At 32.1% G+C, this 14907-nt stretch overlaps 1 protein-coding gene and 1 pseudogene across 1 annotated transcript in view; both read left to right on the forward strand.

Moving 5' to 3' along the window:
• PCDH15 (protocadherin related 15) overlaps nucleotides 1-14907 on the forward strand; it is a 416523-nt gene that overhangs the window by 388224 nt on the left and 13392 nt on the right. The window contains exons 26-28 of the mRNA XM_089897353.1: nucleotides 2209-2427; nucleotides 4604-4612; nucleotides 5476-5637. Of these exons, the coding sequence (XP_089753479.1) occupies nucleotides 2209-2427; nucleotides 4604-4612; nucleotides 5476-5637 (390 nt within the window). The remainder of the gene's footprint in view (nucleotides 1-2208; nucleotides 2428-4603; nucleotides 4613-5475; nucleotides 5638-14907) is intronic.
• On the forward strand, nucleotides 9474-12514 carry LOC149747271 (protocadherin-15 pseudogene; annotated as a pseudogene).

Raw genomic sequence — 14907 nt, forward strand, 5'->3', positions numbered from 1 at the left:
AATGAAGATCTAAATAATGGAGTTATTGTAGCGTAAAAAGACTAATAAATCTTCCTTTAGGTGGTTTGGATATCAAATAGAATCCAGTAGGAATCCAATAGAATTGTGATCCGTGGATCCACATGATAGGAATAAATTTTCCCTGCAATTAATGATCTTCCTCTGCTTCTGATCCTTCCCAGTTTCTAATGATACAGTTCTTGCGACATAACTCTTATCTGTACTTCATTTGGAATTTCTTACTTTATCTGATAAACAATTCAAACAAAGTGTTTTACAATTCTATTCCAATCTAGAACTTAGAACAATGGGTAAAACTTTATTATACTTCTTAATGTATCTGAAAATGGCCTGGAAAAATTGATATAAAAAGTATATTTTCATCTACAAAAGCATATTCGTAAAAACAAAAAAAACAAGGAAAGCATCCTAACTGCCTTAAGTTATAGCATGAAAACTTAAATGAAAAACTGTGTAGCTTTAAAACTAAAATTGAGTTACTTGAGCCATTAGGTTTCTTTCCAAATTGGAAGATTAATAAACTATCCAGTGGAATTCATATCTGATATCAAGCATCTCTTTGTTTTTTTCTGTATGGAAGCTATGAACAGTGTGTTTAACTAGATTTAAAGTCAGCATGATCACTTGGAAAATTAGAATAAAAAGTATTCAAAGGGATGAAATAGCCTGTAAAATGCACAAGCATAGCATTCTTTGGTTACCATTTGATGGTGAAATTTTGGGCCATTTAAATCTTTTCTTTCACATTTCTTTGTATTTTCCACATCTTCAGCATAAGTATGGTATTTTATATTAAGACATGTATTTCTAAAATATTTTCACTTTGTGTATGCTGTGTAGTTACAAGTATATAAAAATGTTTATTAATAGCAAAAAAAAAAAGATTAGACTTGAGTACACCAAAATATTAGCAGTAGTAATCTTTGCATTGTGGGCATTTGAGTAATTTTGCCTTTTGAACTATTTTGTGTTTTTCAATTTTCTATAGCAAGACATTTCACCTTTATAGATAAAAGTCTTAAAAAAAATACCTAAGACATTGCGGCTTTGTAGTTTTAAGAACATAATTGTTGCTTCAATATTATAGGATTTGTAAAGGATCATTTAAGTGTTTCTGGGGAATTTTGAAAAAAAATGCCTGCTAATTACAGCATAAAATATGTAAAAAAATTGTTCAGTCTAATAGAATTAAGTAACAATTATTCCTTAATTCTCCTCCCCAACACAATGCTCATAGTTGGAATTGCATTATTTAGAGAAAGGGTTTGCAAGAACTACTAGATTAAATTGACCACCAATTCCTGTCATCCTGACTACACCGATTTACTACCTGCATCATTTATTTAGTTTTCTCTTTCCAGGAAGAAAAAACTTTTTAATTTGTTCACTCCTAGCCCATAAAGGTATTTTGGTTTGAGATTTGAGAGTGTCAGTATTTAAGGTGGTGTGTTGAAACACAAATATACACTATGAAGGCTTGGGTTGGTATCTCAGATTTGTTTCCCTAACTGTGTAGCTTTGTGGTCTGCAGGAAGTCAGTATTAAGGTTCTGTTTTACAGGACTACTTTGAGAACTGAAGGATATATAATGCAAGAATATATTTTTAAACTATACTAAATAATTTAGAATATTATATTTTATTCCACCTGAATAACTTAAAGTAAATAATCTCAACATAGTGATATAAATTTCAATGACATTGGTAATTATTTTCCCCCAGTCTGTAAGTGTATTAAGTAAGGGTCATTGTTATTAGTATCTTTGATATATGAATATAGAGGCGTTACTCTTCTTTATTGGTCTTGCTTTTTATATATGCTTTTCTTATTCATAATAAGACTTCTGACTCAGCTTGTTATAATTAAAGAAAACATTAAAAGGTATCACAAAAAATATTTTGTTTAAAAAAAAGCCTTTCAGGCTCCCCTGCTGGCGCAGTGGTTGGGAGTCTGCCTGCCAATGCAGGAGATGCGGGTTCGTGCCCCAGTCCGGGAGGATCCCACGTGCCGCGGAGCGGCTGGGCCCGTGCGCCATGGCCGCTGGGCCTGCACGTCCGGAGCCTGTGCTCCACGATGGGAGAGGCCGCGGCGGTGAGAGGTCCGCATACGGCAAAAAATAAATAAATTAATAAATAAATAAAAGCCTTTCTCTGTTAACATCATTGCTTTTACTGTTTAACAATAAAGATTTTTAGATGGCAAACTCCTCGATATCAATAAAGACTTTCAGCCGTATTACGGGGAAGGAGGACGCATTCTGGAGATCCGGACTCCAGAGGCAGTAACCAGCATTAAGAAGCGAGGAGAAAGTCTAGGCTACACAGAAGGGGCCCTGCTGGCTCTGGCCTTCATCATCATCCTCTGCTGCATTCCTGCCATCTTGGTGGTTTTGGTCAGCTACAGACAGTAAGTGTTCATACATGCTGAACATGGATACCCTCAAGAAGACATTATCAAAAAACTATCTCTGCTAAAATGGCTTTGTAGCTGTAAAATATTAAGGCTGCAGCCATTTTGGGAGTGCTGTATTTTTCTTGTACCAAATGACCTTCCTTTAAGGGAAAGCAATACAAACTTTCAAAACATTTGTCACAGATTGCTCAGTGTTCCTGTGCTCTTAAATATTCTTATCTGCTAGGAATATTAGGTTACCTCCTGTAGCTTTGTTTATGCTCTTCATCAGGTTAAGAGCCTTGCAGGAAAGGTACGAGGTATCCTGGGGCAAAGGCAGTGAAATGTCATATAGAGATAACCCAGTTCCAAAGGAAGGTCTGTAACCTAAATACATTGTCATGCTAGGTTTTTATCCGTATTGTTAAATTTACCTCTATGGAGATGATTACAATGTCTGAAAAAATCATTTAAAAATCGTAGCACACAATATGTAATTTTCCATATGGTTTCTTCTTTCCTGGCTAGCCTTGCTAGAGCCTATACTGTAACATCTAACAGTATATTTTGGCTGTAGAGGCCTTACATTTCTCTGGTTCCTACAGGCAAATACATCCATTTAAAATATCTATATTTTTCTTGTTTAGGCTCTTCAAAGTAGTCAAGTAAATTTTTCCTAATTTAAACATCTATGTTTAAAATAGTCTAGCGAGCTACTCTTTATTTGACACTAGGAATGAGGACCCTTTGTGATACAGGGCTATACTTTAAGTATATCCCTATTGATGATGATTGGTGAAAAAATTGTGGAATAGGTTAAGAAGAGAGGTAACCCTGAAGGTGCCACAAAATGAAAGTAAATGACAGACAGGAATCATAAGTCATATAAATTACTTGACATAACATACAGTAAGAAATAATGGTAGAATAGCTACTCACCATTTAAAATACAGGGAAAGGACTGAAAAAGTCCTTATATATTCTTAAACTGTTATCTTTGTTGTGTAACACTGAGAATTTTCTATTGAATTAAATAAGATAAGGTAATTCCAACCTGAAAGTTAAAAAGTACCCTCTGCATGAAGATACTATAGGAATATTTTCCTTCACAAAACTAATGTGAAGTTGCAAATATAACATTTAGGTTGATATATTGGAGTTCAACGTGTGTTAATAACTCAGTTGATATGCCAAATCTAAAGCCTATGCACAAACTTAATAACAAATTTTTAGATTAAGCTATCAATCCAATATTAATTTTCATGTTAAATTTAGTCTGTATTACAGTTTTTCTTTTTCATTCAAATATTTCTCAAAGGATCTTTATTATATCCTGCTAGCATTAAAATCAGTGAGAAAACTTCATATATTTGGCAGACAATGCAGTGATCAAAACTGAAGCACCCTGGATGTTATGTTAAATGGTCCGAATTTTAACAGAAAATTAAGATGCTTAATATTTAAACATTGTAAAGATGCATTATTTAATCTTTTTAGTTCAGTAATCAGCCTAACACTCTATGAATGAATTTTGGTAACTCTTTTTTATAGAGTAACAGAAGTAAACATGTTTCAAAGTAAAATTCTAATATTTTAAAACCTAACTTTTGTACATTGGTATTCTGCTTATAAATAGATTAGAATGAATGGTTATTCTTTAATACTAAGATGTGTCTTTGAAATTTGCTATGCATGGAAAACTAGGAGGCACATGTGAAAAAAAGTGTCATAAATTCATTACCCAGGAGTGGCACCTTCCAATTCTAGCTTCAGCTTCAAAGTGAGGCCAAGAGTATAATCAGGGATTGCTGCTTGACTCCATTCTTTTAATATTGTTCAAGTGTAGTAAACCAAAAAGCTAATTATAAAGATATCATCTTTAATATTCCATTTCTCTATCAGTGTTGAAATTCACATATGCATGTTTTAATCCAGTTTTTTTATTCCATTGTTAATTTCTTTGTTTTCCTGCAATGAATGTTTTAACATCTTGTAGGACTGTGACAGTGGTCACCATTTTCACTTTTTGAATTGAAATACATAGTTCCCCTACTATGTCATTAAGTCTGTGTCATTATGAGTTTAACCAGTAAATTATTCATAATTTAGATTAAATCAAATGTTAAAATATTATGAATGCAGTATTTCTCATGTAGCTTTCTCTTTTTTTTATTCATTGCTTCCCAAACAGGTTTAAAGTGTAAGTATAATTACCAATATTTTGCATATGATTTTATGTGATATAAAAAGAAAAAAAAAGAGATAACGCTGATAAGGTAGGCAGCCTGCCCTGAACCATATATTATTTGTCTATTTTGTATTTGTATTTTGTATTTGAGCTACTTTTTAGTTCAAATTCCTTTGTGGTTTTGTATATATAGAATTGAGCTAGTTTTAGACAATTGGATACAAGTGAAAGAAATGTGAAAAAGACAGTTTGCCCTTATAGCCTCCATCCACCCTTTGGGATCTTGATTTTGAGGCAAGAGTTAACAATCAGGATCCAAGAAAGTCAAAAAAGAGCAGCTTACCTCCAATGCAAGAATCACAGGCATTCCTAGGAATTCAAAGGAAATAAAAGCTAACCAAATCTCCCTCCTAAATGTGTACATCTACATAGCCCCTGTAAACTAATGTCAAAAATGTTTCAAATCATTTTTAAATAACTTTTCTTTAAATAGATGGAAGGAAAATTATGTATCTTCCATATGCCTCACGTTATGAAAGAGATCCATTAAACAACTACCAATTATCAATCACATTTTTTATAAATATTTTGCCTTCTCCCTTTAATGTTATCATTTAACTTAATTTGCAAATTTTTCTACTGAATTCTACCTGTTTTTCAAGCTGTAAATATTTTAAAGAACTAAGGAGAAGGGGTTATACATAAAAGATACTCTGTGGGGATGCTTTTGTAATTTTATCAGTTAATAAGTTCAAATATTTGTGTAAAAATGTTTGAGTTCCTCTGATAACTGGACTTTATTATTGAAAGGTAGCCTATTGATAAGTATATGATTTCTAAAATGAGTTTTACAAAACATCCTTACTTTACCGAAGGCGCCAAGCTGAGTGCACCAAGACAGCCCGACTCCAATCCACCCTACCTGCAGCGAAACCTGCAGCGCCTGCCCCTGCACCAGTGGCCGCGCCCCCGCCTCCCCCGCCGCCCCCGCCGCCTCCAGGGGCGCATCTCTATGAAGAAGTGGGGGACAGCACGATGTAAGTAGACCTTTCAGGGGCTTTTAGAAGTGGGTTTTGATGGATGCTGTGTGGTGAGTATTTAATTTCAACTTGATGTGGAAGTACCGTTTACGGCCTGCTTTATTACATTATTTCAAACAGAAAATTGTTAAGATGAGAACCTAAGAAAAGTTAAATTGAAAAGTAATAACCAAGAAACAAACAAAAGATCATTAAAAAAAACTGAGTAACAGGAAAGAAGTATTCAATTTGAGGAGACATTTGCAGATGAATAGCTTGAGTATCATATTTAATTTCTAAACCTTCAGAATCAGGCATTTTCCCCCAAATTAAAAATTAATTCTGAAGATATATTTTCTCATAAAAAATGAGGAAAATAAAGCACAATCGTAAAATAGTAATTCCTGATTTGGTATCAAAAGCCAACTCCTATTTGGTAAGAAAAAAACAATTCTGTGGTCTAAAATAATAGACTTTTCTAAGATACTACTTTAAGATGTTATACAATAGAATAATTAAAATCAATGAAAATAAAGAATTTATATTAAATATCTAACCACTTAGGAATATTCTTTTCATCATATTCTTCTCTAATGAGACTGCTGTCTTGTTATATATAACTTAATATTTATAACTCTTGTATATACTCTCATATATAACTTAATATTTCTCTTGCACTATTTGGACTCTATAAGCAATATTAAATCATCATTTTTGAAAAAGTCTTTTAAATTATTGCTAAAAGACTTCATAGTTTCTATAACGATGCTACCCTCAAACCCTTATTTCTTTTGGAGATGTTTAACTTGTCTATATTTTTTAAAAATTCAAGAGTAACTGTATCAACATGAAATGCAGAACAACCAAGGATATTATACAATTTTGAATATGATTAAATTAAATCCAGGAAAATTTTATTAACTGGAATTTGGTGGAATGAGGGGCTAAGACACATTCTACTGTGTTATATTTGTAGTATTTACTAGTAGGAATAAAGCAAGCCTCAAAAATTATGAAATTTACCTTTTAATGGGAAAACTTTTTAAACGTATATATCATATTATAGCTGTATTAATACTATTATACAAGGTTATATTGAAAATAGTTTTTAAAATGTTAAAACTGATTTTAATATATATTTTAATGCTAAAATTGAATTTAAAAGAACTTAATGCCTGGCATGCTACTTCTAGAGTAATAATATAATATAGGATTCATGCTTTAAATATTTTTTTTCATTTTTTTATAAGTTGAAAATGATGGTCTCTTTTTGAATTATTGGTGAATGTAGGAATTGAGCCAATAAGATTTGATTCTCTTTGTGTTGACCACAATTAGCAAAACGTGTGTGAACTAAAAAAAGATTTATGTGGAAAGTGGAATGTGTTTTATTTGAAATTAGTGAGGAATATATATTAATATATGTATACTATGACATCACCTGGAATCATATATTTGATGATGATAATTTTCAAATAGCAACACTTAGGGATTATTTTTATTTGGAAAATTGTGGTAGATAGTAGAGGATTTTGCAATTCTAATATGTATTTATTGAAGTGTCAAGTTCTACACATTTATTTGACAGATGTTTAAATTATCTATTCAAAAACCTTTTCAAGGATTCTAAGCATAAATTACTAGAAAATAAGCTATCTCCAAATGAATTATTATCAAATATTTTCTTTAAAAAATTAAAGGTCATTTTGAAAAAAAAAAAGCCTTCACAAAATAATTAACAACTTCATGTAGATTCAACAATTACTCTGTAAGAGTCATCATAGTACTTCTATATTCCTTCAAAGAATACTTATGTCTTCTTTATAAATCAGTGTGGAGTAACTTTTCACTTAGGACATAGAAGCAATTCTTAGAATCTCATTTAAAATTTCTGTTTTAGAGTTGAAGTCATCCACGTTTGATAGAGGTGAATTTTACCTGTGTATAGGAGATAGATAGCTAGGTGTAATTTTTTGTGATAAGACAACCAAATAAACGCCGTATGAGTTTATCTAAAGCATTATTAAAATTATTCATATGAATAAATACAAAGAAAATATAAGATACATGCATTTTCTTTTTTGGATATGAATATTAAGTGTTTAAAGCAAGTTCCTGTTAATATTTTCATAATCATCTCAATTTAACTATAGTCAAAACTTTTTTTTTTCTATCACATGTTTTCTCTTTCTCACCTGTGGATACATAGGCATAAGTAAGTAAATAATATCATTCTAATACAAGGGTATTAGAAAAAAAAAAGATGCAATAGAATAGATTAAGTGCTGTTTTAGACTATACAGTAATCTTCATCTTTAACTGTACATTTACTTTTAAAAAGAAAGTTATATCTTCTATACCTCATTCCCTCTTGATATCTTGAAATTGCATGAGTTTAAACAAGTGTTCCCACAGATAGTACCTATGCCTAGCAAAAGGAGTTTCAAAACTCTCCTTATTTTTTAATTTGTTAAAAATATTTATGGATATCTTTCCATCAAAAATGATATGGTATCATTGTACAGACAGTTCTTTCCAAGAAAAAGAAAACCAAGAACAGATCTACACAGAAACAACTGCTATATAATGTCAACCCTGATTTTTAAAAACTACTTTTTAATGTTTTAAAAGTGATTGCTGTTTGTTTGTTTAATCCAAGTTGTCTCCACTTTTTGAATTATTCAGGAGGTCCTGACCACCTCTAAGAATTCTCTCTTCCAGTTTGTATTTTTGCCAAATGCCACAATAATAACTTTGGCTTTATATATCATTTTATTGTCTCACCTCTCATCCTAATTTTTATTAGGATGTGGCTTTGTGTCAATGTGGCTTTTAATTTTTTTTCAAAAAATTTCCCTTTTATTTCATTTATACTATGTTGGTAAATATTAAATAACGAAAATAAATCTGTTACTCTGAGCTTGAGAGCAAAGTCTAATGACAAACTATTTAAAACCACAAGTCCCCAGTCTTTCTGGGGAAGGGGTCCCAATGCTTTCATTAGAGACACTTATTTGTGTCCTTTGACTTATCCAATTTTATCTATGACGCATAGCCACTATGACTCAATGACCATGTCTGAGCAAATCTTTCAGTGATATCAAAACTATGTTGTGTTAGTATATCTTTTCATTAAAGTGAGTCTTGATTGAAATTTGATCCATATCATGTTCAGAAGAAACACCAGAAGCCCCTCTTCTTATTTGTAATATTTATAGTGTTTTTAAACTATTAAGCATAAAATTGAGGGGCTCTTTCTGTATCCTCTTGCAAGCTTTATGTCAAATAGGAGAGTACTTTTAGCTCCAGGACAGAATTACCAAAATGAGAGATAATGGACAGGTACTGAATCAGATACAGCTAAGGATCCTTTCCTCAAAACAGTCAGTTCTGAGCATCCTTAAACAAGGCAAAGGGTATGAAACCACTAGCCAACATGCTGGTCTGCAGTTTGGAGAACTGTGATTTATACATGAGAGAACTATAATGTGTGGTCATGGAAGCTTCACATGGAAACTAAAAAAAGAAAAAAAAATCAGTGTGCAGATTGACACATTTTTTAAAAAATGAAAATTTCTCATGCTGCTCACAGCTCTCTAGCTTTTCCTGCCCTTTTTTGAGAACAGAAACATCAAAGTAATGGCTTGCTTTAGTAGATTAGTGTTATTTGGCCTTTTATATTTTGAAGTAGTAATGAGAACCATAAAAACATCTTTCTCATAAAAGCTATGTCACAACCTGTTTCCTTACATTTCATTATCTTCTTTTCTTTCAAGTCTTTTCCTTCTCTACCATTTCCAACAAAGCAGGGAAAATAAATCAGTCTCAGAAGACAGGAAACATCAGCACTTTTCTTCCAGTACTGTTGAGGCTCACAAGCAGACTCATGTAGATGGATCTGTTAAGAACAGCTGGCCCAAGTCTGCAAGAGAATTCACACTGATGTCTGATGATGATGACTTATATACCCACAGTACCATTTACAAGGAATATACAGATCAAAGACCAACACATTCAGACTTTTTACTAAGAACAGATTTTGTAGAGTCATTTTTATCCAAAACGCAAGCCAAGAATGAGTTTCTGAGGGGACCAAGAGAAAAGATTCAGAGGATGTGGAATCGGCCAGTCTGCTTACCTAGGAGACCAATGTGGGAACTTCCCAATAGGTCAGAAACCATAGCTCTAACGCAAAGGCAAAGCAACAGGCAAGAAGCTGAAAATGAAAGTACTGGAACCAATCCAAACAAAAGAGGTAACAATAGTCCCTTGCTTACAGCTGAAGACACAAATGTAACAGAAAAAGAGGAAATAAGGCAAAGTGAATCACTGATTATACAAGGAACAGAACAGTTGCAATCTCTGTCTTCAGACTCTTCACTTTCCTCTCCTTGGTCTCACCCCTCATTCTCCACTTTGCTAACCGTTTCAAGACCTGTGGAACTCAAATCAGAACCTAATGTTGCTTCTCCTGCTGACTGTTCCTTGGAACTTTCTCCGTCAATGCCTTGCATTTTAAATTCTGCACTCCTTAGCAGAGAGACACCCACTTGTATGATGACTTTTGAAGCCAAAAGGGACATTTCCAAAAACCTTCCCCATCCACTAAAAATCTCTCCTCCTCCTCCTGTGCCTCTTATCCTTACTCCTTTTGCTCTTTCCAGTCTTCCTCCTTCCCCTCCTTCTAATCCTCCTCTTTGTCCTCCTCCTCTTCTTCCACTATCTGTTCCCCCTCCTCCTCCCTCTACTTCTCCTCCACCTTCACTTTCCTCTCTTCTTCCACCATCTCCTCCTCTTCCTTCTTCACTGCCTCCTTCAACTTCAGCTCCATCCACGAAGTGTGTGTTTACACCAGCTATTAAACACACTGTCAATGTGACACCAGCCAAGGAAATGAAGTCCACTGCAATACAGCTGTCAACATCAACAACAGTGTGTAATGCAAATCCTCAAAGGGAACCAAAAGGCATCCTCAAGCATATAAAAAACTTAGCAGAACTTGAAAAGTCAGTAGCTAACATGTACAGTCAAATAGAAAACAATAATCCACCAGCACACCTCTTAAAACTTCAAATGAGTTGCCTTTCAGAGACAACAAATATGGAAATGACATCTGAACAAAACCAGGAGAATTTGCACAATATTGTTGAGGGAATTGAAACACAAACTCACAGTCAGTCTACTTCACTGTAATGTTGCTTTTCTGGTTTTAAATGGACAACTCTTTTGTTGACCATAAGCTTCAAGTGGAGGCAAATTTGAACATTAAAGAAGATTCCATTCTTTTACTTGAAACTCAATGCAATGCTGTTTTTTCCTCATTTTTAATTTAAAAGATTATTAATCTCACCATTACTAACTCATATTATAGATGTACCTTAATTTTCTTAACTACGAAGTAGTATTATTTGTCTACATTTATTTAAAAAGTAAGTAATTTCAATCTATTTTTCAATGGGCATATGTGGGCATGAAAGTTAGATATCCAACTTAAATCAATGGCTTGCTTGTTTATCATGTTAAGTTTTACATTTGCTTTTTGATCATAGTTTTATATGAGTGTTCCAGGAAAACAGCAGACTGTTACAAGTAAGCTAAAAAATGATATCATATGTTCTGTTATTGCCTTGAAGCCTATGTATTTGGTAAGAAGAAATACTACCAAAGTAAAATGTTATGTATCTAGAAATGTAGGAGATGACAGACATTATGGTATTCCAAAATAAATCTCAGGTGCTATAAGATGTAGGCATCTGTTTTCTTATAAGAACACCCTTTACTCTTGCTTTTATCTTCCTAGTATGCTTATACATTTGATAAATCTTTTACTTTTTTCAATGGCTGTTTTATTCTATTTATTTCTCATTGTGCTTTCTCTTCCCTTCTCTATAATGGAAATAAATCTTGAGTTGCTGACTTCTGTAAGACATTTCATTGTTCCCACAAATGTTTAAAGTGCTCTTTAGTTTTGCTTGTTCACATTATTATATCATCTCCTTAATTATAATTTTATAAGATTCTCCTTCAAAAATAATATTTATCTCCAGTTTAATAAATAAATTCTCATCCGTTTCAGCAAAAGGTTAAGTAAATGCCTACAAAGTTTTATCTAGTGTGAATTTAGTTATTATTTCATTGTTGAAAATTATATTTCCATTAAGTTTATCAATAGTATAAAATGTGCTTATTATGTATTAAAATTTAGAAAAATGCATTATCAGTTTTATTCCTAGTTACTTTTAATTGCTATGGATAAATCATCCAAATTTAGCCTATAGCATGTAAATGAAATATAAAAATTTCAAATAGAAATCAAGCGGAATATATCTGGTGAACTGTCACCAGTTTTATATATGTCTTTCCTCTTTGGTTTAGGCAAAGAAAATAAAAAATTATACTCTAGGTAGAAATTTCGGTAGTTGTAGTTGTTCTTACATCTTAGAGCTAAACTTGTTAAATTCTTAAAGGCATCAGCTAAGCTAAGTACCATCTTTCTGTCCTAATGAAAGCTACACTGGACCATCGAGTAATTACTTTGTTTTTTCCATCTCACACATGGAATAAATTTTATTTACTGGAAATCCCCACTTTGAATACAAGTGTAATTGTTTATTATACTCTTCAGCTTTAATATTTTAGAAGATATAAGTCTGCACAGAGAAAAACACAATTCTAAAATATAGGGAAAGTCTTGCTTGATAATTGCCATTGTAAGTATATTAATATAGATTCAGAGCCCTACAATGAATGCATCATTTCATTCGTTTTGTTTGACTCATATTATGTGACATTTCTTCAAGAATTTGATCTGGCATCCCCAATTAACAATACCAAATAAAAAATGTAAAGTTAATTATTTTCATTAGTTCCTCTACTTCAGATTCTTTTCATCCAAATCAAGAGTAATTTTTTTTTTCCTGGGGTTCTTGAACATGATTTTTTTCTCTCTTTCACTGAAAAACTTCAGTTGGAGTTTTTGTTGGCAGCTGGTCATATGCATGAGAACTTGTGCTATTTGGCGGACTCTGAAAAGGTATTATTGACAACTGTGTAAGCGTTTAATGTGCAAGTTGTGTGTGTGTGTGTTTATGCTATTTTGTATCAACCTCTTGGAAATGTGAAAGAAATTTCTTGATAATTCCTTAGAATTCTCTGATAATGAAATCTCTAATTACCAAAGAAATATAAGAAATCCAAATAACAATTTTATGTAGGTATGTATAGCCTTATTAAATTGTTACTTTGTCCTTTTTATATTATTTTTATAATTTAAAAATTTTATTAGTATCTTTCTTTGACTGGGAACTCTTTTTTCTTTCCTTTTTTTAAAAAAAATATCTTTATTGGAGTATAATTGCTTTACAATGGTGTGTTAGTTTCTGTTTTATAACAAAGTGAATCAACTACACGTATACATATATTCCCATACCCCCTCCCTCTTGCATCTTACACTTTTCAAATGAAACGTCCATTGCCATGTTTTATGTTTAATCTAGTCTTTTACTGACACATTATATTTAGAGATTCCCTTCATCATAAAAGTCAATTGGAACATCTTCTACATGAGACCTAAAAATATCCTTTGAGTATACAAGCCAAAATATTATTTCTCTCCACAGCTCCTAAGCCCCCATAACCTGACAACCAACCTCTAAGAAAAGAATGCCTTTTTTTCATTCTGCATTTATTATGATCCAGTTAGTACACAAGAAATTATTAGTACCTTATTAAAAGACATAAACAGGTTACCATACATTATCTTTATTGTTAAAAGTAAACAGTAATACATACAAATGATGTAAAATGAAAAACTACACATTGGATATAAACTACATAACAAGACGTATCAATATCATATGAATGGCTTTATAAGGATCAATAGGAAGTCATGTTAATTGAAAGCAGACAGATAACTACACATATTGATTCTGCTGTTTACCTTTTCTGAGTTACTTTTTGCCTTTGAGCTAAGACAATACAAATAACCAAATAAAAAGCAACAAAAAGGTTCAAAAAGTGTAGTTCAACAAAAAAGTATAGTTCATCTTTTGATATTTTAGTTCCTACGTTATGGAAAATATTGCTAATGAAAAGAAGCAAGTTAAATATCCTAGAAAATAAAATATAGGTTTTATTGGATATTTTATATTACATATGTGACTCAGTAGTCATTATTAAAACCTAAGTATGAGCTCTTAACTCTACATATCTCTAAAAGATACAAATTGAGTAAAAGCTGAAAATGTCTAAACTTCTAAATGCTTTAGGATTATCATTCCTCTGTTGGCAGAACCATATAATATAAGCACCCTGTAACACCCCCAGTGGATGCCTGAAACCTCGGATAGTACCAAACCCTATATATACTTTTCTGTCCTATACTAGTGGGTGGGTAGTGTATACAGCATGGATATACTGGAAAAAGGGCCTACTCATATCCTGGGAGGGACAGAGAAGGATGGTGTGAGGTTTCATAATGCTACTCAGATTGGAGTGCAATTTAAAACTTACAAATTTTTTATTTCCAGAACTTTCCACTTAATGTTTTTGGACCATGGTTGACTGCAGGTAGCAAATAGAGATACCACAGATAAGGGAGGACTATTGTATAAATTGCTGATAGCAATATATATGTATAAGCATTATATTACCATTATTTCCAGCCATTTCAATCAACAATGCCTTAAGCACTTAAGATGCATTCAAATAAGCAGACTTATTTTTCAAAGTCCTTGAAATATTTTAAATAAATTTTCTACAGATTGTTTTGCTGAACTTTAGAAAGTCTTCATAATAAATCTTCATTGCAGTTGTTTATTAATTTCATATAGCATAGTCAACAGCACCAGTTTTATACTTTAGGTCAAGTGTTTAATGAATAATAAATGAAAAATCTTCATAATTAATGACATTCAACATTGAAAAAATTCCATGCTTTTTTCCCTCTCAAGTACAGTCAACTGCTTCACTTACTTGTCCATTTAACTTTATAAATCTTTAGGTAATATTGAATGTTTGGCTATTATATCTCTAAAAACTTTTTTACTTCATGTTTAATAATGTAATTGACCTTTAAAGGCCAGTTAATATTTTGCATTTATTATTTTTAGAATAAATGGACACAGAAAAATCTTACAAACATTTGGAAGAATATGTTCTAGTCATGGAGATATTTTTTTTTTGTCCTGAACCAATATGTTTTTCATGTATGAAGCATATCTTTTCCCCAAATGAGTATCTTACATGTATCAAGACGACTTGTTTAGGACAGACATGATGTAGAATATT

This window comes from Delphinapterus leucas, chromosome 16 (genome assembly GCF_059928025.1).
Source record: "Delphinapterus leucas isolate spDelLeu-1000000601 "Yukka" chromosome 16, BTC_Dleu_Yukka2, whole genome shotgun sequence".
NCBI classification, from domain to species: Eukaryota; Metazoa; Chordata; class Mammalia; order Artiodactyla; family Monodontidae; genus Delphinapterus; species Delphinapterus leucas.